Raw genomic sequence first — 26,187 nt, 5'->3', positions numbered from 1 at the left:
TTGTCAGTATGCTCCCAGCAGAAGCTCACCCTTTGCCATGCCACATTCCCTCAGATTCCTGCCATTGCAGTTCTTCATTACCAGATGTGTCCCTCCACCATCCCTACAGGCTGCTCATATTCCCCTCTCCTGCCTCAGTCGTGTCCATGTGCTCCTGTTCTTTTGTCCTTTTGACCACTGCTACACACTTAGGCCAGCGCTTCCCTTGGGCAATGGAAAAGCACTGCAGCAGCTCCTGTGCAAGAACCCCCTCAACCCAACACTGCACTTGGAAAATGCAGCTGCCCAAGCCCGGGGCACAGTGCAGCGACCCTCTCCAACAGAAGAGACACTTCTCAAGAGCCACTCAGCTCCTAACACGTTCAGTCAACCCGAATACAACGAGAACCACTTCTCTAACATTTGCATACTGTTCTGGAAGACACAGTGGAAATACTTCAGGTGTTCAGGCCGTTTCTCTCTTGGTAAAGAAGGAGATAGACAAAGTTATTTTGTTTGTTTTAATTGATCACTGGTTAAATTGTAATACATTTCAAAGCAAAATATTCTGTTCAAGGACATTGTACTAAACATTAAATCTACTTTTAAACAAGGCTCAATTTGACTATTTTACCTTATATACATACAGGTATAAGTTTCATTTCACTAGTAGCAGAATTACACATTACATTGCATTTCCTGAAAGATGGCAAAACCAGGAATTGAGTGTCTATTCTGTCCTTCCACACACTCCAAATCAGAAAAAAACACAGATATTGAAAGTACAATCACAACTACAGGTAGATACAATAAGGACCTCAGAGCAAGCCAAGACCTTATGAAAGATGACAATCACTTCTAGAAATCTACATTGCAAATATACAGTACATTACACTAGAGTTTTGGAAGTTCCCACAATGCCTCTTAATCCCCTTTTGGTAATAAAAGCTTCTACGACAACACGTATCCTTCATAAAAAGTACTGAATTCGTATTTTTGGAGCATATGTTGGAAGCTTAATGCAGTCTAAGCTGCAGTCCACAATAAGCTCACCCAAAGAGAGAGTAAGCAAGCATTGCAAGATTCATCAAGTTCAGAACCAGAGCTCAGCTCCTCATCATTGAGCTGCTGGGTGCAAGAGCTGCTCTGCACCAGGGACAGGCTCAAAGGGTGGGAAATGATACATTCCTTTTACAGCTTTCGCAGGTCTATCACCTGCAAGTTCTTGACAGAAAATGTCAACTGAGTCATACAAGATTAATTTGAACTTATTTACAAAGCAGCTGTTACATTGCAATTGTTAGACAATTAAGGACACAGCTAAGGAGCAAAACGGTTTCCACATTTATGTTATTCCTGAAAACACCGCTGTGAGCAGCAGTGAGTGCAGAGGCCAGCAAGTATGCAAACACACTGTCACTGCTGGGAAAACCACAGTCTGGCCTCGGGAAGTGGAATGGTGCACAGAACTCAGCAGCCCCAAAGGCCTGATGAGATTTCTGTAATGCTCAAACTCCTTTGCTTTGGTTTGTGCAAAAAAATTGACCTTGTGCATGTAGCTTTCACAAACTAACTGCTGCTCTGTGCTTGGCAAGACAAAATGGGAGGAATTGTCCAGAACTACCAATGAGGGTAAACGAGGCATTTTTCATGAGCACTAATTACCCTCACAAGTACAACACCAAGGACTCTGCCACCGTTCCAAGAAAATGTACTTCATCAGCACTTTTGGAGGTTTTCTGTTCTGTACTTGACAGAGAAGCTACCACTAATTAGCAAAATAGCTGAACTTGACCCAGCTAACAATGCTGAGGAAGTTTTCCTTCCAGGTTTTATGTCTAATTAACTACAAGCACTCTTTGCTGCTCCTAAGGAACTCTGACAGCACTAGGAAACACCAAAAAGGCAAGCCTGAGGTTGAAGACACCAACTGATTTCCTCCAGTTAAAATACATCACTTGCTTCTATTAGGCAGACTCCAGCCACACACTCCTAACACCAATTCTCCTTCATAGATCTCTGTTTCAAAAGTTATTTTGCTGGATTCCAGATCCAACAGCAATGTAACACAAGTAATTTGTAATTTAAAAAAAAAACTAGTGTAAACCTGCCCAAACATTTTTAAAATCTGCTTTGGGGGGGGGGTGGGGGGACATTAAGGACTTGGTACTCCAACTTGTTACAGTCAGTCAGCAGTGTTCTAAAAGGGATGGAAAGGAGGCTGCAAACCAGATTCTCTCTGCTAGTCCACACCTGTTTTTAGCAGAGGTAGGTAGCAATAGGACAGTGGAGAGAGAATTAGAAAACAATATTTCAGAATTTCAGATGTACTTTAGGGCCCTGGTGTTTTTCTCTACTCTTCCTTTAATCTATCTTGTGCTGTTTTCTTTTTCTTGCACTAACCATCTCAGCCTACTTAGTTTTGTAAAGTGAGCCCTGGTAGGCTGCAAACAATACATGTTAGTCAGATGTCGCTACCAGAGAGAGGAACAACCAACACAGGCCAGCAGGCGCCATGACTTGCTGCAAGAGTTAAGGAGGTGCTTCGTAAGAGAACCTCAAGTGCCTCATGCATATCCTCGGAGCACATGCATACAGAGTATCAACCTGCAGGTAACACCCGGTGACCTCACCTTCAAGCTTCACAGCCAGCAGAAGCAGATATAAAATCCAGCTTTCAGGTTGTGGCTTCAACACTTCAAAACTTAACTGTGCAATGAACAATTAACATGAATGGAAAATAAACATTTTAAACAAAGAGAGAATCCAGCTAAGTCTCTGATTAATCATTTTTTTCTGAAGCCTGCTCTATAAAAGCTTTCCAATTTGTGGACACTAAGAATACAACTACAGTGAAATATGTGTGTTCTCATTTGAGTGCACTCCTAGTTCATACAGCAGACAGACAATTAATGACCAAGTACAAATCAAAAGGTTAAAAAGCCCTAATTCCCAGACTACCATTCTTTATTACTGTTTTAAGATGAATTCATAAAAGTGGTGGACTTTTTTCTTCCAAATTACCATCTCATATAAAAGCAACATTAATACTCAATAACATTTATATGAAATATACTTTAACTTCTCTCTTCCCAGTTCTTGTACTTAATATAAACACCTTACACTAAGAAACATCTTTGGTGGTCATCATGCTGCTTTGTGTTGCACAGAAAACAAAACTTCCATTTATTATGTTCATATTCACCACTTGAACTTTTTTTAATTCCCAAATAACAGTTTGCTTACAGAATCTTAATGAAATCTCCATTGTTTGAACTTTCTTGTACGTAACACAGAGAAATGACACAATTACAAAAAACAAAACCAAAATCAAAACATCCCACCCAAAATAGTTTCATTGTCAAGATTTATCAGTTTCCCAAACCAAGCTTCTCCCAGATTCTTAGCAGCAAAACTGAATTACATAGAAAGGAGCAGGGCAGATAAATCAGCCAGTTCCCCCACAGAAACAGAGCTGACTAAGCCATAAAATAAGCTGAGCAGCTCTGTCAACCCAACTGAAGTTTCAGGAATTATGTAATGGCTCTTGGAAGAATCCACAGCCAAACTTCTTGAATTTCCATAATTTTTAAAAGAGAGAGCTAATTCCAAGAGATCTTCAGTTCCAGGTGAAATACTTGCACTCATGTTTTCCCTGCTAACTTAAAATCACATCTAAGGTTCTTCTCTGGTGTTCCAAGAAAATTTTGCAAGCAAAAGTAGAGAAATTTTAAAAAGCTTAATGTAGACATCATCCAGAAAATGCTACCAAATACACAAAGCAGAGGAAGATATTTTCCTCCCAACTTTGATGTTTTAATTTTTAAACACACATTTTGAGAAAAGAGCAATTAAAAATGTATGCTTTAAAATAAGTTGCCTATACATGCTGAATGAACATGGGTTTTTAAAGCCGTCCTTCCTTATTCTAAGCAGCCCCCTCAGAAATGCTTTATCTCTCAATTGCATATAGCACTACAGTCAAAGTCATATATATCTGTTTGTCTTTTGAAACCTATTCCTAGACAACATTTGCCCTAGAACTGTAAAAAGGTCTCCCACAAACCTATCCTACCAGCAGAAGCCTTTAATTTCCATGGTTGCAGAACACATACACAAGGAATGAATGAAGTATCCAAAGGAAAAAAGATTAACTCTTACTTTAAATCAGACAGCAAGTTACATACATTTATAAAGAAATCTACTGAGATTTAAGACGGCTTCAAAGCAGTAACTGAAATACAACAGCAGCTATGAATAATATATAACCTTCCTGATTCATAACTGATCCCAGCTTCACCTTAAAAAAAAAAAAATCACAGCAGCTAAATATATATGCAAATATATACAAACAAAACCTTTGATCAGAGGTTAATAAGTAACTGTGTTATATCAGAGCTAGAGACTAGACATTGCAAGTGCTCAGCAGTCTCTAACCCACCAGCTCTCGGGCTGGTGCAGCAGTGGAAAATCTCATCCAATGCACCTTTCAGGTGGCATTAGAATCTCATGTTTCCTGTTCAGATGTTGCTCAGCTGAACAGTTACCTCTGCTAATAATACGGCTTCCCTCTCAGTTAAGCATGCAAAATGTATAAAAAGGCAAGTGGTCAAAATATCCCCCTGAATGCCCAACTGTCCAGTTTCAGGAGACTGCTGCTGAAGATTTAATAGCTAATTTTTAACATTTTCAAACTTGATATGAAAATTGCATTTTTTGTTATTACACAGAGTATAACAGTCATTAGTTGTTTGCATCATCCACCCCAGCACTAGTGAAAAAGTGCCTTCTGAACAGGGAATGAGAAAACATGGTAAGTTATGTTACCAAGCTGTGTCTCTACTCATCTTGCACTAAGCAGTGCATGGAAATAGGTGAGCAGAAAGTCAGCAGTATACCAAGACGTACATGTTTTCACATGCACTGATGCCATGCATATCTCAAAAATACACAAGCTCAAACACGCAACAAAATGTTTGTTAAAGCACTTTAAAAGCTCACCAGATGAAAATGAGTGATTTAATACTCAGACAAATCAAAGTACAGTAAAAGGTTTGTGTTTACGCTTCAAGTTTCAGAGTAAAATTGTTTCTATCAGAGTATTTGAAGTGCAATGAAAGGAACGTTCCACTGAATTCAGAAACAAAAGACACCATTTAAAGAACTAGGAAAATAAGCACAGGTCAGACTACTGCAATAAATAAACAAAACATCAGGAATATGCAGACCTCAGAGTCAAAATTTCTTTTTAGATTCATGATATGTTAAAAAAAAAAAAGTGAAAAAAAGAAAAAAAATCAAGAACAACCCTGTCTGACTTTCTCACATGTGCTGTCTTTTTGGCTAAACAACTGTTACTCTATTGTAAAGATATTACCAGAAAACATTATTTACAGAATGATTATCAGATTGATTATATAAAATAAAGAAGAAAATATACACCCTTAGGTTTGAGATAAGCCAAGCAAATTCACTGCTGCTAACTAAAGCACTTTGAAGAAGGCGACAGGCACCAAATAACAAAATTGAATCACAAAACTACTCAAAGTAACAGACAAATTTGGGACGGTAGAGGTACAGCAAAGATCATTTAAGTTGGAATGATTTATAACTAATACAAGCCTATCACTTATTACTTAGCTTCATTCAAATTCTATTTTTCTTATACAAAACTGAAGAGAAATCTTTACTCCCTGTGATTTCTTCAATAGACTGTGATTTCTTCAGCAGCTTTTTTCTTAATGCATCTATGTAATGCTTTGTACTCTACATCTTACAAAATACATCCCCACATTTAAGTGCATAACTAGAAACTGTGCTGAAATCGTGGAAAAGCGCTTCATAAATCTCAGGCGCAATAAAGTCATAACAATGATCAGCTCCAGTTCCTGGAAGCAGTTCTGTGAAAGGTGAAGTTTCAGAAAAGGGACTTTGATCCCTGGTTTTCAAACTCTGACCATGCATCATTCAATTCCATGAAGATCATTTTGGCATATTGCTCATAGGGCTGTCCTGTGGCCTGGAAACAAAGAGAATGCATCATAAGCATAAAAGCATTAGAAATTAGGTCTTTAGAAAAGATCCCATCCCTTTTATAGTTGCTGTCTTATTCAACAGCTACAGACTGCTCTGTGAGTATAATTTTACAGAGAACTCTCTCTAACCTTATCCATGCGCATTTTTTAAATAAATCCAAATCCTTGGTTTCCTTGTGTTACTTTCAAGCTTTCAGTTCAATTCATAAGTAATTAAAATTCAGCTAAAAACAATTTTCAAAGCTGTTCTTTTCATAAATAGTTTCACGTACTATTATTTACGGATAAAATTAAGTTATTTTTGGAATTGCTTCCTGAAAGATCTTGCAGTAGTCTATAGGGATAAAATCTGAGTCCTCTTTAAGACAACTTCTTTTGAATGAAATTCCCTGGAAAAAAATCTGTTGCTGGTTGTGAATGGCACTAAGACTCAGCATGACTGGCATAGCTCTTCCTGTGTGTTTACTTCCATACTCAAGGATACTCCTGAAACCCTGCCCATTTCACAGCTGCCCTGACTCTGGGCCAACACAATCCAACCCTTGTGGTTAATAAACATCCACTCCCAAAAGATGGTTCTCTCCAATAAAAAAGAGAAGCCCCAGAGCCCCCTCCAGGATTCTTCCCCTTCTCCTGCTGCTTAGCTTTTGGCACCTGCAGTACTTTATCAAGGCATAACAGGTAAGTGGCAAAATAAAAGAACAAGGAAGACAAATATGCCCTAAACAGAGCTGTGTTCTGACACTGATGCATTACGGGCCTTACAGATAACACCTAAAAAAACACCACAAAGGTGGAAGAAGTCACATACCCAAGAACTCTGAAGGAGAGGGGGAACTAAAAAACCAAAAATTGTCATGTTTGTTATGGACACAAGACAACATAGGATTTAGACTTGCTCCCTAAACCACCAGACAATGCAAACCTGAAAATTCAAACCAGGTATATCCAGTGCTTCTCTTTCTATCTAAAATACAAGAGCTCAGAACAAGAAGTTATCTTGATACATTGGGATGCAATAAGCATTTTAAAAAAGACAGATGCAATGTAATACTCATTACATATTTTTCATCTGATAACTTGTTTATTCTACTAAGTTTTCTTTTTTTAGTTAAAATGGTTTAGTAAATGGTTTAGTAAATGGTACAGCAGGTTTTTCTTACCAGTTTTGCTGTGGCAGCCTCTGAGTCTCCACACTAGTTCTAAAAGACTTGAAGTACCAGCTCACAGAAATGAAACAGATTCCACTAATCAGCATTAAATCTGCCATCTGTCAGTCAGAACCCAGCATGACTGACTCTGGTGCTCAGTACAGCCCCCACTGGATCTTTCATTTGTTAACCCTTCTCTGTTGAATTCTCTGCTGTGTCAGGACAACAAGAATAACCCTGTACTACCTGAATGCAGTAGGATCATATCCAGAAGACAATGGAAGCACAGTGAAGAACATCTAGGGTGCTGATTGAGAAGCAAGGCATTTGCCAGTAACCTGTATGGTATGGTAAAAGCAGTTTGCATTCCTCCTATAATAAAGAAGATCAGAGGAAAACACTCACCTTATCAGGATGAACCACAAGCACTGCTTTCCTGTAGTACTTCTTTACTTGTTCAGGAGTTACTAAATCTGCCATGCTGACTGGTTTCCACTTATTTTCCCCTTCCCAAAGCACTGTATGTAGAGTGGATATTAATGCTCTGATATTTCTCTCTTTTCCTTCAATCCATTCAAGAATCTGGGAAAATCAGAATACATAGAACTGAATGCAGCACTGTAAGCATTCTCAGCCTCCAGAGACATAATCTTCACTCTCTGCAAGACCATATAATCATGACTCAAGTGCAGTTGTCCTATTGCACTCAGTCTCCAAATTCAACTGCCTTAGCCACTCAAAAAGGGATACTTTGCATCTATCACTGGAGACTAGCTCATTGTTACTAGTTTACTGCAGAAATTCAGTCATTGCAAGAGAAATGGTTAAAAACATATGTTATATTAATCTTATCCCTGTCAGGGCCCACAGACAAATTATTATTTGATTTGTACAAAAGTGTAAACATATTTTAAAACTTCCATTACAAGCTTTGTACAACAGATAGTGTCTAATAGTAATTCACGTTTACTTCAGCAACCTGCAGAAGTGCACGGACAAAAGTGCTCTTTGAGATGTCCCCAAAGTCAATGGGAGTAATGTTGCTCAGACTTTAACAGAAATATTCAAGCCATAACATATGGATACAGTGTTTCCATTGAACCCTTACTATCACCAGTGAGAATGATAACTAAATATCTGTACTTGTTTCAATTTGTGGTAATTTCTGTTAAAATGTGCCCATGCACTCTCTCTTCAGAAAGGACACTTTGTGAAAACAAATTTCAGCATTCCTTCAAAGCTCATTTACAAACTTTTCTGAAGCACCTGAAGACTAAAAATCTGAAAGTGTATTAATATGTGAAGTTATCAATGACTAACAGGTCAAACAGGTCAAAAAAATCTGAACAACAAGGAACACATCCCAGACTAGTTATACATCCTGTCTCTGGAACTGCACCTTCTAGTAATGTCTTAGGACAGCAGCAGCACTTGTTAATCAGAAAATGAAAGTACATGATCACCCTGAAGACAGCTATTAATTTTTAAGGCGTATTTTTGTATTATCAGCTACATCCATATTTTCCAAACCATGAGCCTTTAGTTTCTCTGTTGGTCATTGTATCCTTCTGCTCTGTTATCAGCAGTTCTAAGCATAAGATCAGATCTTCACTTGAATTAAAATCACTGTTAAACAAACCTTGAGTTTCAAGGGGTCCATATCTTTAGCCATCTCTTGTTTTCTCATCTCAGCAATTGTCTTTGGTCCCTTTTTATCAGATTTTGCTGAAAATCCTTGATTAGATAAGAGATCCTCAAAGTCATTTTCTGAAACTTTTGGCTTTTGACCTATGAAAAGAGAAAAAACATTAAATGAAAAGTCTCACTGGAGAATACATTAACAGGGGAAATCTATTGCCCTTAGATACACCTGGATGGCATTTATCACTGCCATGATAAATATCCTTCAGTGACACCAAAAGCCACAAAACTAAAAAGGATAAAAATAAAAGGGATCTCTAACAAACTTTCAGTCCAGCAGAGCAGACACTAACACGCTAACCTCTGCCTAATACTTGCATGTCATCCTTTTTAGAAAAATGGAGTAGATTTGAGGGAACGCACATCTATCTACAATTTTGGAAATTACTCCATTTTTCCATTGTAAGTTAGTTTCAAATGCCACGCAGCAGTTTTTCAAGTAACTATATACTCAACAGTACCATTGAAAGCAAGAAGTCAACACCTAAGCACATTGAAACTTATCCAGAATAATGAACAGATAAAATACCAGCATGAATATTCATTACATAACCAACAAATTTCAGAGAACTCTGAAGAGGCCTCTGGATGTTGTCTAGTCCAATCCCCACTCAAAGCAGGGACAACCAAGTACATTTGTTAGGCCTTTGTCCAGCTGAAGTCCATCTGTTTTTAAGGGAGAGGAATTACAACAACCTGTTTCAGCATTTCACCACGCCAATTGATTTTTTTGCCTTGTTCTACAGATTTTCCTGTGCTGCAACCTACACTCATTGCCTCTGCATCCTGACACCTTTTTCCAGATATGGACCAACAGAATAATTCCAACTTAAAAAAGTACCTGCTGTTCACTTATATGTCAGTTTAAGGGAAGAACAATCCTAATATCAACAAACCAGAAAATAAAATTTTCCAAGAAAGTTCATACAGAAGAGGCCAAGCCTAACCCTATAACTCCAGGTTTGCCTACTCAGTTGGAATACATTAAAGAACTGTATGATTCCACCTGGTCCGGTCCCCATGTCTCTTTCAAGCACAAGAATTTTCAGTAATTTTACCTTGTCTTTCTCAAGACAAGCTACTCTTCTTTTCAGCTATGAAAAACAGCGTATCCCTTTATCTTTGCATCACAAACAGACTAACATGAAGCAACATTATCAACCATCTCTCCTCAGATGGATCAAATTTACCTTTCTAAACTCACTGATACTAAACCAGTTCCCATGTGGGTGAGTAACTATAGCCTTGAGACTTTATGCCCAAACTCGTGTACACCTTTGCTATCATCAGCTTGTCTGTTATGTACTGGGATAGGTTTGGAAAGGCAGGATACCAGATTTGGCAAGTGATTTTCTGTTTTCAACCAGACACAACTTAAATGTAAAGAAAAATATGAAGATAGAAGAGCTTCTGCGGGTAACAGCACACCCAACTAACTTCACATGGGACATTATAAGTAATACACATTGATAAAACTTACCAAAGCTTGGGGCTCTGACTCCTCTTTCTTCTCGTCCCCCAATAACACTGAAGTTTACTGTGTAGTTGGGCTTAGCTGCTGTGCTGGACTTAGTCTGGGACTGCCATGAAGGAGTTTGTGGTTTGGAGGATTTCTGCCACTGATTTCCTATCTTCTGAGATGGAGCAGTCTTCTGACTAAATCCACTACCCAAGAGTCCACCAGCGGATGAACCTAACAAAAAAAATTACTCAGTTGTTCAGTTAAGTACCTGTCACCTGTTTAATACAAGACAGACAGTTTGGTCTTGACATATAACCACATAGCTCACAGTGTAACAGGAAAGCGTGGGTAAAATGAAGTTAAGAGTCTCATTAAGAAGTAACTTGGATAGCAGGAGCTGGAGGCTTTACTGAAAGTCTTTTCTTACAACTCAAGGTTTCAAATGTCAGTTTTAGCAAAAACATGCCCCCTTATCTGAAGGGTCAGGCACGTGTCAGGCTAGGAGATAATATGGCTGTGACAGCAGCTCTGCTTCCCACTTCTGCTAATATGCAGTGCATAATAAACAACTAATTACAAAAAATGGTAATAGACTGAGAAGATCTTCCAATGAATGCTTTCAAAGTCTCTAGTGGTTCCTTGCACTACTGTTTAAGGAAGATGAGGAGACCATTAATCCATAGAAGCATTACCAGGGAATATACTGCACATGACTAAGAGAAGCACTGCAGCCTGCAGGAGATCCAGCAATCAGCCTCCTGTGGCACAGGCCAAGCCTGTCTGGGTAAACATAGCAATGCAAACTTGATTTGCTCTTTCAAAAATGGCTCCTCACACTTCAGCTCTCCTGATGCCTCTCTTTGGAAGTGGCTCCTCAGACCTCTAATTCGCACAAGAGGATGTCTCCCCAGGGCTATGACAGGATACCATACTATATCTTGAAATATTGCACCTGATAAAACCCAGTAATGCAATATAACACCCAGTAAAATCTAGGAATGCACTGCTTTTTCATTAAATCACTCAACTGCAGTCAACTCAGTTTTCAGTCATTGACAACTTGTGAAATTTACAGAAAAAAAATTGTTACTAGTCATAGCAAATCTGCATATTGAAAAATTATCTCTTTCACCTATTCTTTCAAAGCATTCTACGTTTACTATTGCAGTTTTCAAGGCCAACAAATTCTTCCTGTTGGACAAGTCAATGCCTCACTGCTCACAAAAACTTTTCAACACCACACTCCTACTTTCTGATAGAAGACCACTCCTAAAGAAGAGTGTGATAACACCAACCAGCACAGAAAACTATTGGTATCCTACCAGTATGCTAATACACCAGTATGCATTACTTTAGCTGCTATTTTTTGAGGTTTATATAGCATTCATATTTAAGCAGCTTGCAATCTCATAAATTTTCTTTCAGAACAGCATCTTGTATGTGAAAGCCAAAAAACTCCAATGAAAAAGACAACAGAATGTGATATTCCAGTTGTATTCCAGAACTGAATTCCAGTTCTTGTGATGCCTTGAAAATTCATTTAAAGCCTGGGAACATTAACTAGGACAGTGACATCTGGCAACTTCTTAATGCAGTCATTTTTCCTATTGAAAGCTAACTGAAAGAGTAATTAATTGACCCAAGTACTGCTAAAATTAGTTTGATTTCTTTCATCTGATTCAGTGTGGGCTATACCTACATCTTCAAGTCAAGAATAAAGTGACTTTTTTTACTGTCACATTATCTGTGCATTTAATAATCTGTGTTAACCTGAACTACTAAACTAGAAAATTTTTAACATTTTTTTACATCAAAGCAGCCTTATTGGTACTGCTTCAACACCAGAATTTTGCCATGCTTATGCCCAAGCAACATCAAGAAATCAAACATTGCATGCTACCTGGTGTTTCTGCAAGAATTCCACTCAATTCAATACACAGGGCTAACTGCCAAGGCAACAGGGTAAAACCTCCATCAGCTCCAAGCTAAGGGAAAAGCAGGTTTGCTCAATTCAGTGACACTAGGCTGTTCTGAATCATTCTGTGTACTCTGGGCAGCTGGTCACATTTGTTATGGCAGTGTGGGTTCTGAAATGCGAGGACTGCAGCTCTTTTGTGAGTGCTACATGACTAAATTCCTGAGTTTCAGGCCAATAAAACACCTGGGAACAAAAGTTATTCTGCAATGTTTCTTATCTTCCAGAACTCCTTGTGCCCTTCACTGCAAACTGAATGCAAGCATTTATAGTGTTTTTGGTACTGGTTTGCAAAGTATGGCCCTTGATTTGTGCTTATCTTACAAACAGGGTAGATGTGAGTAGCAGAGCTATGAAAGTCTACTGAATTCAAAGGAAAGTACTGAATTAACTGTTACTTTGGAATTAAAAATAATTAACTAATTCAACCCTGCTTTCATTTTAAATCCCTCAAGAACAGTATTAATCAATGCTAGGTAAGAAACCTCATGCTTGGTTACTAAATCAGAGACTCCTGGTTTCTCTTACCATCTCAACTCTATTCACAAGCATTAATTACTTTTACTGTTTTTATATCACAGCTGTAGTTATCTTCTGAAATACTACTCTGGATGTTTAAAAATATCTGGAAGATTCAATGTTTTCTTGTTACTCACCAGCTCTCAGCAAATATCTCAAGCTAGATGTTGACAATTAAAAAGAAACACTTCCTTTGATAGGCTGTCAAAACCATTTATAGGTACAAGAAGCAAATCAAACAGTAGAGGCCCTAAAAAATATAGCCTATCAAAAGTAAGATCTTACCTGGAAGACCAGATCCCAGATTGGCAAGATCAGCAAAAGGATCAAAGTTCTGAGCTTTCGCCTGGCTAAAAGACAAGCCTGAAGACTGGCTTCCGGTGGTAAAAGCTTGGCCTGTATAATAAGAAGACACATCACATACCTAGTCTGTTTGGAAATTGAGTGAAAGAATAAGAATAGTGTCAACACAAGACCTCATGCAAACTTCCCCAAAATTCTACTTCACAACATCTTTTCCCATTATAAGAATCACCATTACTGTAGAGAATTGAAACAATTTAATTCCTGTGTCTTGAACTTTAATCTGAAAAACTACGCAAGTGTCTTACTAAAGGAGCATTTAAGCAGCAAAGCAAAAATGCATGAAGACACGTTCAGCAGTTTCAGGTGATTAAACTGACCCAGTCTGGAGTATTCCTCTAATGGAAAAATTTAATATCATAATACCTTCACAAACAGGCTTCAGCTGTGGTGATGCTACACTGCTGGCTGTTGAGGAATCTGCCCAAGAATCCCACCCACTTAAGAGATCTGGGTGGCTTGTAGATGATGATATTTTAGGTGGTTCTGGCGTCAAATTGCCTACAGAAGAAAAAGGAAATGTTTTCGTGTTTAAGAAAACCATAATAATAGTATATATATTTGCCAATACCAACAGAATGTGTATCACATTGTCAGCTACACAGCTTGCTTAAATCTCTTGGCAACAATCTCAAACAGGACTCAGAAGGGTTGTACCACTGGAATTCCTCCATTTCTATTTTAAAACATCCCACGCACTGCATAGATAAGGTATTTTCATGCACAGGCAATGCTATGAATTTAACAGCTTAGGTCTCCTGACCAAAAGGACTAGCTCAGGTACAGATCTAAGGCATACTGCTGTTCCTGACAACACAGCTGGTAAGCAGAAAGCAGCAGTGCTCCATGAATGGTGCTCTTTATCACTCAGCAGTCTGGGTGTTACACAGGTGAAGCCAGGTCACTTCAAAATGCAAGTTTACCTAACTCAGCCAGCTTGTGACAAAGGGGCCTCTTGGCCAACTAATACGCTCTTTGAGGTGTAACACACAAATTAATGCGCACAATCGAAGAGCAGGATACAGGAAGAGTGATTTTTTTCTGGAAGAGGTTAAGAATCTCTAGCTGCATGGATAAAAACCACTTTTCTAAAAACCACTTTTCTATACACCATGACATCTAAATGAAATTGTCGTACTTAAAAGCATGCAAGAGTGCTGCCACCAACTCCTGGAAAATGTCATATCCCATTTAAAGGTATTATAACTGCCATCCCTGACACTTCCGAATTATTCCCCACTTACACACTCACACAAACTATGAGGTGAGCCATCCTCAGAATGAGAAATGCTATGTATGGAACACTCAAAACTGCATGCCAACTCGGAGCATTCTCCTTAGCAGAGCTTGAGGATACTCATAGTGAAGCAGGAGAGCTTTTGAATGTAAATATTTTAATGCTATAACAACTGTCAGTGCAACAGGGAGAGGGGATATTTCAGTAAAGCATATTTAGTGGTGTTCTAAGACATTTCACAGACATAGGGTCAGCCCAGCCATCCTTACAAAAGCAGTAACATTCTGAGGCTTTGAAAGTCTCAGCTACTAGAGGACAGCCTTTCACTTGTCTCAGCACCTCAGCTTTACATTCTAAATATTAGTATCAAATCCTCTTAATTAAGGAAATCATTAGAAGCAAATTAAACACCCCTATAGTACCTCAAGCTACTAATATAATTTATAATTAGATCTTACAGCTGCAAAGTGAGCACATCAAATACTGTGCAACAAATATCTGCCAAAAGCCTGTATTACAGCAGTACTCTCTGCTGCATGAGAGGGAAAACATCAGAATAAAACACAAGAAGTACCCACCACTTCCAGCCCTTTCTCCACACCCAAGCTTCATTTCCCTGCCTCTGAAACCATGGAAAAAACAATACATATTGGTGTCAATACTCGGGACCCCAGCTATCCGCTAAACCACAGTGTCGCTGGCTACAAATCAGCACCTGTTCATCGGCTTAGAACTTTATTGTATCATATTCCACTCCCAAAAGTTAAGCAGGCCTTCAATTACTACTAATATTGATTTTTAGGCCAGAAATTATTTTGTTCTACAGTCTCTGCTATTAAAGGCCTTTTCCAGGAGCATAATAAAATTAACACTATTATATGAAATTAACTACTACGAAAACAAATTGAGAGAAACAAGAACAAATTAAATTACAGATGAATGCATTTAAAGGATTGAGAACATACTATGGGAATGAGCTGTTTTATAACAGTTGGCTTAAGAGAAGTCAAGTTCATTGCCTCCCCCACACTGAACTAAACAGGAAGTAGCCTACTGCTACATACAGCGGTAAATTCACTATTAATAGTAAAAGCTCATATACAACCACTACACTTAACAGAAAAATCTGAAACAATGCAATGTACAATATACTGAACAGATAACTCATTCCTCCTGAAACTGTTCTTATGCTATCTTCTTTTCAATTGTACAATGTGGTAATTTTGTCGGATTTTAACATCAAGAAAAAGTGTTATCAACTTTTTGACTTTGATATTTTGACTTCTACATATTCTGAAAAGGTATGATGAAACCATGCTGAATCTCTATTTTTGTAGCTGACACACTGCAATTCATACAAGCACACTAAGAGAAAGGAGCAGAATTCCTAAAGAAATGGTAAAACATGAACTGTAGCTCAATATTCCAAAAATGGAAGCAATTAAGATGATGAACATGCAGACCCAAACCGGGTTGTCTCATATTGAAAATCCCTAGCCATACAGCAATGAACCACTGGAGGTCTCGGCAAAGAGCACTGTCCTTTACTAGCACTGCTCAAACCAAGCCAGGATGCAAGAATAAGTTCGTGGTAATCAGATCACACTTTCCAGCTTCCCAAAATAAGAGACCTGCATTTTACTCCACACAACTTCACATAAGGTCTTCTTTATTTAACTTGTCATGTCTACAGGAAATCCTTTAATCACAGACAACAGGATTTTCTGTGAACCAAAAGGCTGGTTTAGTATGATGCAAGGTTTTATTAACCTTATCTAAAGTCTGCCTGAGAACTCAAGTTCACAGAAACTAACCTCTCCTCAGGAGAAAACTACACTGATCACTCAGGTTTCTTTTGACCACCTTCCAAATCTCCTGCTATCTTTGAGGGAAGTATATCTTGACTCAGCCTGCATTAAAGATGATCTGCTACTTAAAAAATACAGAAGAAAATTAAGTTACGTTGTTAAAACACAGCTGTATAGCAGCAACAGCACAACATTTTCCTATTACAGGATAGAATGACTTAAAAGACCAGATACTGCGTAAGAACTATCTTTCACTTTTTCAAAACTGCTATGATTTTAAATTTTAAGTCAACATCTGAGAAATACAAGGTTAAAGTTCCACATCTTGAATTTGTGTTCACTGAAACATCTTTTCTCCTGGTACCTATAGCAGTTTAGTAATCATTTACTGACAAATAAAGCTTATCCATCACTAAAATTTGATTCTAGACACTTACAAGTGCTTCAACAGTAGAGTCATCAAATTTCATTACTGCAGCTTATTTTGAATGGCCACTGCCATTACTACTTAATTTATTTTTAGTTTAAAAATTTTCTCCCTTTTAATGATCTTATGTTTTCACATAAGATCACTTCTGCTCACTTAACACAGTTCTTCTGAATATGTCAGTTGAGAACATGTTCTTATTTTTCCTTTTTTCTCCAGTTACTAGTGATCCTGTCCTTTCAGTACTCAAAAAATCACATTAAGTGCAACATAATCATTAATATGCCTTACTTACTTGATAAAATTGATACCTGTAACTGGATAGAATGCTAAATGCTCAAATACATACACCCTTCAGCTAAACACACATAGCAGCTCTCATTTGAAAGATAAATGTAAAGGAGTATGAAATGTTACCCCAGCTCCTCCACTTCCATACAGTTTTTAAAGACTGCATTTCAATAGAGAAATATTGGGAAATCAACGTAAAAGAGCAGGCTGAAGAGAAAATGGGTACATTTTAATTATCTTTTCCTATGTTGACAGAAAGCTTCAGAAATTACATTAAAATAGCAGGTATCCTAATACACTTACCAGGCTACAAGTTATCAAATAAAATTAGGAGTAAGCACAAAACAATAAGCATTGAAGTCAGATGTAAAAATATTCCTTTTTTTCCTCTATTTGCTCAAATGTTATTAACAGCTGACTATTGATGGTGATCTCCTTAAGGTTGCAGATAAACATTTAGTGAACAGAAATCCATATTTTATTTTTCCCACTTTAATTTAATTCATAAAAGGTTTTTCTGTGTCCTCTCTGATAATAGGGTCTGGTACTATTCAACTTGGAGAAAAGAACCAGGAACATTCTTATAAATATGTAAAAATATTTAATGTGAAGAAACAAAAAAAGACTGAGACACACTCTTCTTTGTGCTGCCCACTGGAAGGACAAGAGGCAATAGGGCACAAACTTAAACACAGGAAACTCCATTAAAAATACTTTCTTTTCTCTAAGATCTCCCCAAACCTGGCACAGGTTGCCCAGCTGTGGAGTCTATAGTGTTGGAAATGCTAAAAACCAGAAAGGACATGACACAGTCCTGAACAGCCCACTCTACATGACCCTGCTTTGAGCATATCAGCTAGAGAATCTCCTCTTGAGAGGTCCTGCCCCTCCAGTGAGGCAGATTTTGGCTAAGGTCATAAAATATGCTGAGCTACCAGGGAACCACAAGGATCACAGTGTCTAGCTTCAGGCTCTGCACAGGACAGCTCCAAGAATCACACCATGTGCCTGAGTGTGTTTTTCAAACATTTCTGGAACTCTTGTCAGGCTGGTGCTGTGAACACTTCCCACTGCTCCAGTGCTCAGCCAGCCTCTGGGAGAAAAACCTTTTCCTAATATCCAACCTAAATGTTCCCTAACACAACTACAGGCCATTCCCTCGGGCCCTGTCACTGGTCACCACAGAGATCAGATCATTGCAGACCCCTCCTCTTTCCCTCACAAGGAAATTGATGACTGCAATGAGGTTTGCCCACAGTTTCTTCTTCTCCAGGAGAAACAGACCAAGTGACCTCAGCTGCTCCTCATTAGCCTTCCCCTTAAGGCTCTTCACCATACTCATGGCCCTTCTTTGGACAGTCTCTAATGGCTTAGTGTCTATTTTTATATTGGGGCACCCAAAACTGCCCCCAGCATTCGAGGTGAGGCAGCCCCAGCACAGAGCAGAGTGGGACAATCCCCTCTCTAGCCTGGCTGCTGAAGCTGTGCCTGATGCACCTAAGGACATGCTTGGCCCTCCTGGCTGCCAGGGCACTGCTGATTCATTCAGACTGCCATCAACCAGAACCCCCAGGTCCCTTTCCATGGTGCTCCTCCCCAGCATTTCATTCCCCAGTCTGCCTGCATCCAGGTTTCCCCATCCCAGGTGCAGAATCTGGTGGAAACAATGCTCCACAGATCAGTATTGATCAAATCTTCTTTTGAGCAAAATATTTATCTTTCGTACCCTTACACAGGGACAGCAATAGTGGCATAAAGCTGACACTATACAAGCACACAACTGAAACACATGGATCTTTCTATCTACAGGAAAGAACAAAAACATTGCAAAGGAGGCAGCAAGTGAAATCTTCTCAGCAGAATCAATCACAGCTGGAATATAATGATTAATAATATGATAGAGAGGGCAAGCAGCTGAGTAGCCTTTTACTTCAAAGAGGAAGCCCTTCTCTCAGTCAGACAAATGATGCATTTTTTTCTGTATAGTTTATCTGTATCTAACACTCAGACTGCATCACTCAGATGCAGGGTCAACTAGAGCAACTGCTAAACAAAGAGGGGCAAGTCAAAGCTGCACGCAATAAGCCCTGGGAATAAATCACTAGATTCAGGAAAAGGTGTGTGATACCACCATTCCTAGCTACTTGCACGTTGTAAGTAGGTGTCTGCATGAGAAGAGACCTGGACTTTTCTGTGGGACACAGCTAGCTCCAACAGACTGACCACAAGCCACAGCTGAGCTTCCCAAACTAGACATCTTTGGGAAAACATGTTTTCCCAAAAAATATTGCACAGCAGCTGTAAGAGAAGGGACAGATATGACAGAAACAGCTCTGCAGACGTTAAGGTAGGTGGAGAAGGAGGGGGAAGAGGTGCTCCAGATGCCAGAGCAGAGATTGCCCTGCAACACATACAAGAAACCACAGAAGAACAAATATTCACACTGCAGCCTGTGGAGTACCCCACACAGGTGGGTATGTCCTCGATGAAGCCACAACTAAGGAGAGTAGCCCACACAGCAGCAGGTTCCTGGCAGGACCTGCAGTGCCTGGGAGAACCATATCCCTATAGCAATCTCTTCCTAAAGGACTGCATCCTACACAGAGCTGTGCTCTTAAAAGACTGTACGCTATGGGAAGCACCTATACAGAAAGAGGGACTGAGAGTACAGCAGAGAAGAGCCCTCACAGACGGATCACAACCCATACCTCTATGGAGAGAATCCACACTTTTCTTTAAAAGTCATATTTTTAAAAACTTAAACACTAGTAGCTCTACCACTCCACCATTTCTGCAAATGTCTGTTTCTCCTTAAAGAATGATGGGAACACTGAATATATCACAAAGATTTTTGTTTAAAGATTAACAGATTTTAAAATAAATGCATGAGGAAAAGGCTTCGCCAAGAATATATCAGAGAAATGAAACAAATAAGATTAGAGTATTACATAATGTACTTTGTAAGTATATTAGCAGAATACATTCAGGTCAGGAAGGTGCACGTTAGCCTCAGCCTGCACTTTAGAACTGGCTATATTACAACTTGACTTGCTCATTTGTCTTCCAAGGTTTCCAGAAAATCTTTAAAACCTAAATACAGTCAACACAGCACACTATCCTCTACAAATTAAGTTTCCAGATATTTGGGTATCCTCAGTTATTAGATCATTGAGAGGACACTCCAACTCTTAATATATGGTTAGCAATTCTAGAAATCCTGTCACATCATAAATAATAGCATGACATTATACAGGAAACACTTGCTTCTTGGTGCATTTACATCTGTACTTCCAGAGTACAAAGCTAATTAAAACAGCAATCACAACAAGTGGATCTATCAAGACACTAATCCACTAAGCTGAAAGACAAATGCACAGAAGAGAAGAAACTGTTGAGAAACAGAACACCAGAAGCACACTTACCTAAATTTAAGAAATCTGAGCTGGAAGAAGGTGGAAGTGAACTTTGTGTGGAAGGAACTGTATTAGCTGTAGATGTTGAGGTTGGATGAAGGAAGTCCCCAAAGAGGTCTGGATCAGACAGGGCTTGATTCTCTGAGCTTGATGACATGGTGAATGGATCAAATGGATCGGCTAAAAAATAAGCAGAAAACAAAATTATCTCATGACAAACTGTAGAACAGATGAAGTTGAAAAAGTCTTACTCCTCAGATGGCACAGACAAGAAGCAAAGCTCATGCTAGTAACTGCAGCAGCCTTCAGTCAATTTTGTGTGGCAAAGACTAACCACCCATTCCTTTCTCTAGACAAATGAACTTTCACATGGTACAAAAAGGGTCCCTCAGCCATACATAATATGAACAGCTACGTCTTCTAAAGCATCAAGACTCCATACAATTCAACATTGTTAATTTCATCCATTTAAGACACATCTTAAGTTTGTGTAACCATCTGACACACAGAAGAATTACATTCATTAAATACTCTGTAACGCCAAATCTGCAACTAGGTTTGAAGAAAACCGACTATTACACTATTAAAAAGAATATGAAGTAAAATGTTCATACTACCATTCAGACTTGAAGGCATTGGCGATTCTGGGGCAGAAAACACGTCAACCCAAGAATGAAAACCAATAGAAGTAAGACTTCCGCAGGTCTCTAGTGATGCCAGTGAAGAAAAAACTAACTGGAAGAGTATTTATAGTCAGCATGGAGTAACATGTGACAGTCAGCTGGAATCAGGGCTTTAGATATTCCTGTTTCTGCTGCCCTCTAGGGTCAAAACCCCTGAAGAGCCCAGGGAGTCCTGCCAGATTCACTGAGAAGCTGAAGAGAAGGAATAATCCTGCTGTAATACCCCAACACATCCTCAGGTAATGACCACACTGTACAGGACTCAACAACATTTCAAGCAAATTTACAACAACATCATACATAAACAAAACCTCAAGTTTGTTGAGCAAGCCAAAATACAGCAGTGGCCAAATATTCTCACTTCTGCAAGTATCTCTCTTAATACAATTCAATGAAAGACACTGAATGAGAATGACTACAAGAATGCGATATACACATGACTACTGATAAAATGTTTCACACAACACCCATGGCTAAAGAAAGATAACGTAATCAAGGTTTCGTTTGATAGAATTCTACCTATGTAAAAATGGTAAATTACATTATTCTTCCCTGACCACAGTAACAAAGTTCAATAGTGAAGTGCCTCAAAATAAAAAAAATCTTAAACCATCTAAATGCTCTGTGAAAAATACTTCTAGTTGTCTATAGATTAAAGCTTTTAGTACCTATGAATTATCTTTGTGCAAACAAACAAAACCTTGTAATGGTTTCCTAGATTATGTGAGTCATATTCCCAGAAATCTCACCATTAACTTTAGGCAGAGAATTGCTATTCCCAAAAAGTGACAAAGAGATGAGCATCCACTGGTAAGAGGAACAGAATCTCTGAACTAAAGCACCCTGCTTAAATACCAAATAGACAGCACTACATAGCATTCTCTTTAAGGATACAGACTTGCCAACAACATCATTAAAACCAGCAAGAAAACATCTTTTAGCAGTATCATTATCCTACTGATTTGAACAATAATCTACAGGATTTACAGTTGCTCAGCAGTCTCATGTGATTAACACTTAAAAATCCCAAGCAGACATTTGACCTAAGCAGCATAGTTCTGTACATCTAATGCCATTGCTTTACATAAAGTTCAAGTTATGACAAGTCTATGCCTTAACAAAGGAAGTTATGGATTTAGAAAAGGATCGAGCATGCAACATTCATATGGGAAAGCTAAGAATTCCTTAAGATACTTAGTTCCTTTGAAATGGAAAATTCGTTACTTTTCCATTTACAAAAGTTTAAAGTTAACAGGATACTGGCAACATAACAGAATATCTGGGTAAGGTACAGGAACTTCTTCATGCAGAAGTAACACCTGTTCTATTCATAGTCTTGCTACAGACTGACATGTCTTCACCATTCACCATCGTGAAACACAGTATTTATTTTCTAAGCACAATGCAAGCAGCAGTTTTCATGTGTTGCCCATGTGACAAGTGCTGATATTAAACTCACATACCTGAAGACACAGCTGCTGCTGAAGATGAACCCTGAGTAGCAGCTGGATGCTGACTGCTGAAAAAGAAATCTGTTCCTTGTCCAAGAAGATCTCCAGTGGGCTCATCTGAAACCTGTGACACACTGCTCACAAACAGATTGTTCAACAAGTCAGCATTACTTGATGAAGAGTTTATTTCTGAGATAGGTTGTTTCTGTTCTGCTGAAATATCAGAGTCTAGTCCCAGCAAGTCTACATTCTCTTCAGGAGGAGATTTTTGTAATGGTGCAGATGGAGATTCAAAACCGGCTTCAAAAAGCAACTCTCCTTCTGGAGTAGAGTCTTTCTCATCAACTGCACTTCCTTCATCTGGAAATGTTGGGAACTCCTCATCTGAAGGATCACTCTCTTCCCTGTCATCAGACAGCTGAACACAATCATTTTTAGATGAGCTGTCCTCTATTCCACTTTCTGGAGTTTTTCCTTCTTGAATAGGAAAAAAAAGAGTAACATCTTTAAATAACCAGCATTATTCTTTTGACTCAGGTAAGAGAAACTTCCACGGTGACAGCATACAAAGTTAATTCCTAACTAACCAAAACTCATATAAGAACTGATGAAAAAGGAACTACATGTTGCCTGCTACCTCTTTGTACAGGACAGACAAAGGAGCAGCTGACTGCCATATTTGACACTCCACAGATAGGTATTACAAATTTTTTCAAAAAAAGACTGACTTGGACATTCACCTCAGATCACTATGTCTCTTAGAGCTGACAAGATTTCTCAGTAACTGCTGTACTCAATAAAAGCATAAGGAGCTGCTGACATTTTTAACAACAAAGCAGCAACCAGAAAAGAGAGTTACACGTGTGCGATAAAATTACATTTTGTTAGTCCCACTTACTGATAGGGACCCCACTGGCTAATCTACTTTGTTTCCTCTGTTCCTCAGCCAAAGTGGAGCTGTGTGAGTGAAAAGCTTGCAGATCTTTAAGGTTAAGATTTTTACATTAAAAGAAAACTTTAGCTCACCATTTAAGTTATACTCAACACCAAACCCCTTTACTTGGTGTTTATTCAAATGAAGGAGAATAACCGCTTGCTATTCTATAGAGCTCACTCTTTAAATAGCTCTCCTCGTGGTTAGTGAATTAGAGACTTTTACTGCCTAAGAAGGCTTAAGCATTCACTGGAAGGCATACAAGACAAACATAAACCACACAGTACTTCAGAGGAAAACCTGTACCTTTCCAGTCCAGAGAGTGAAAGAAGTTGTTTGCATCAGTACTACCGCTGCGAGGGGATTCTGTATCAGTAGGTGCACTTTCTGAAGACTGCTCCAACTGGGATGCCTCTGCTTCATACTGTGCAGTTGAACCTGGCTGTCTAGGCAACTCTGGTTTCCCTATAAAACAGAATTTAAGGCAGAGCCCATAGAGAGAAACTTCTCAATGCTCCACATGGCAGCTGATACTTGTCTTTCAAGCTGACTGCTGTAGGAAGACAATTATCTCCAATCTATTGCTCTGCAATTGCAAATTCCTGCCCCCACCATCTCTGAAATTAGCATTAACTTCTTTTCAGCTGCAAAAACTTGTAAAACCCAGTTTTGAACTAGGACAACAAATCAGAATCATAAAGTAAATCTCAAGCATTCTATTTACATTTGTAGGAAAATGTACGTAACACCTCACTTGTACCAAGCATCCCCTAAAACATTCAAGAGCTATGAACAGTATCTGCAGTAAGAGACAGAAAAACACAAAGGCAGCTATGGAAAAACCCAGAATATGCAAAGTCAGTGAAGAACATGGACTAAAGACGACTAAAGAAGAACATGGATAAAAAAGGGGTGGTACGCTGTATGATGCTATTAACTGCTTCTTATATTTCTTATTTTACTGAAATCAGGTATCAAGTGATTCTTGTGTAATATTCAGTTGTGCTGTTACCTACTGCTGTATGACCTCTAAAAAATCCAAGTTTCTTTTCAAGACAAATGAAGAAGACTTCCTAAATTAGTTAATATTCATCCACTGTTTGAAAAAAATGGATGGACAGCTGGGATAAACCTATTTGTCTAAATTTAAATACACAACTGGGAGAGCACTTTTTCACTCTCCTTCCACATTCTCAGCAGTAGCTTAGAGATGCTGAAAACATATATGAAAGATCATAACTAATGGAAGAGTAAATTCAATTTTAATGGCAAGTATATTTAAAATCAGTTCACAGCACTTACTTTTGTCCTATTCCCTTTCCGCCAATCTTAAGAAATACTTTCAGTGTAATTTGAAATCCTTACATTTCCTGTATCAATCAGAAAATGGAAGCGACTTAAGAAAATAAGAGTAACTTTTACAGAACTCCATCATCAATGATGATGTAAAGTTAAACACCTTAGCTTTAGAGATCTGATAATTGTGTTCACAGTAGGATTAAGCTAAGTTAAATAGAAAATTGCCTAAATCATAATACAAACAACACATATCCTGCTTGAAAGAAATAAAGGCCAGCAGCAACTATCTTGTATGAAAAAAATGTACTTGAGATGTACCATATTAAAGCACAGGGTGAGATCTCGTATCACTAAAATCACCACAGTAATCTTCGTCATGCTTCTTTATCCTCAAAACACAGAGAAGGCTTAAGAGCCTGAATGAAAATGTCAAAGCTAATCACTGATACCAGGAGAAGAAGAAAAGATACTGAACAGCATTAACTGCAACTAATGCAGGCATCTACAGATAAAGACAAATACAGATAATAAAAGAGTGTCTGCTGGAACATATTAGGAAAAGTGCAGGAAACTAATTACAACATTACATGGCTATGCATAAGAATGTTGATAAAAACATTCTTACCTAAAACCATTTCTGAGGAATGCTCACGTAATTTTAAGTGAAATGATACTGGTGCCAGTTTAGCCAAATAAACCCTCTTCAGGACATTGTGCCTACAAATCCTGACTGTTACAATTCAATTTGCTAGAAGTCCCTCCTACAAATGGCCTATTCATAGCTCTGTAAGCTATGAAACCAAGCACATGTAAGCACAGTAGAATTAAGACAAGCATAATTACAATCCTTATTACTGGAGGATAACTTAAGCTCCTCCATACAATGCATATTTTTAACTGATATTTACAAAAAAAAAAACCCTTTCCGATTTCTTTCAATTAATGGAACATCAAAAATTAAACAAAAGCTTCAAACACTAAGTACATTGAAAACCTTCTCACATTCTCTAGTTTTTCAATGGATTCATTACCAAATTTTGATAAAATCTCTTGCTGTTCCTCTCGGGTGGAGAAGAGGATCTTGGGATTCAGTCCTTTTATATTCATGTTATCCCAAGGTGGCTGTTCACAGCTGGGCCTATCTCTGGGCTCCACCTCTACTTCCAGATTCACTTGAAACAAATCAGGGTATTTCTCTTGTATGTCACAGGCATCCAGATCATATCTGTAAAGACACAGACAAGAAGTTTCTTGATACTGATGGCTAACTGGATTAGATCTACTACAGTCCAAAACAAAACTCCAAAGCAATTAATATAAGACATTAAAAATGCTGTATTTGTTTACTTTTCTCATCCTAAACAGGTGGTATTTTTGTACATTGTTTGTACAATGAACAATACATCTCGTTTCCTTAAGGTGAGTAAAAATAGACTCTTATTGCAATCAAAGTCATCTA

General features: G+C 38.4%; 1 protein-coding gene across 2 annotated transcripts in view; it reads right to left on the bottom strand.

The window, feature by feature from the left end:
* Nucleotides 1-485: 485 nt before the first annotated feature.
* GAK (cyclin G associated kinase) overlaps nucleotides 486-26,187 on the bottom strand; it is a 68,813-nt gene continuing 43,111 nt past the window's right edge. Inside the window, exons 19-28 of one of the 2 annotated variants that reach the window (XM_014266494.3) lie at nucleotides 25,760-25,953; nucleotides 23,736-23,894; nucleotides 22,508-22,969; nucleotides 20,371-20,541; nucleotides 13,552-13,686; nucleotides 13,108-13,218; nucleotides 10,347-10,559; nucleotides 8,805-8,953; nucleotides 7,571-7,747; nucleotides 486-5,998 (exon numbers count right to left, since the gene is read on the bottom strand). In XM_014266494.3, coding sequence (XP_014121969.2) covers nucleotides 5,897-5,998; nucleotides 7,571-7,747; nucleotides 8,805-8,953; nucleotides 10,347-10,559; nucleotides 13,108-13,218; nucleotides 13,552-13,686; nucleotides 20,371-20,541; nucleotides 22,508-22,969; nucleotides 23,736-23,894; nucleotides 25,760-25,953 — 1,873 coding nt within the window. In that variant the 3' untranslated portion in view covers nucleotides 486-5,896. Of the gene's footprint in view, nucleotides 5,999-7,570; nucleotides 7,748-8,804; nucleotides 8,954-10,346; nucleotides 10,560-13,107; nucleotides 13,219-13,551; nucleotides 13,687-20,370; nucleotides 20,542-22,507; nucleotides 22,973-23,735; nucleotides 23,895-25,759; nucleotides 25,954-26,187 lie in introns of both variants that reach the window. The other variant, XM_005486266.4, reaches the window with a different exon arrangement.

The sequence above is a fragment of the Zonotrichia albicollis genome, chromosome Z, assembly GCF_047830755.1.
Source record: "Zonotrichia albicollis isolate bZonAlb1 chromosome Z, bZonAlb1.hap1, whole genome shotgun sequence".
Taxonomy (NCBI): Eukaryota; Metazoa; Chordata; class Aves; order Passeriformes; family Passerellidae; genus Zonotrichia; species Zonotrichia albicollis.
Note: the sequence above shows the minus strand (reverse complement) of the source record. Positions and strands in the feature narration are given on the sequence as shown.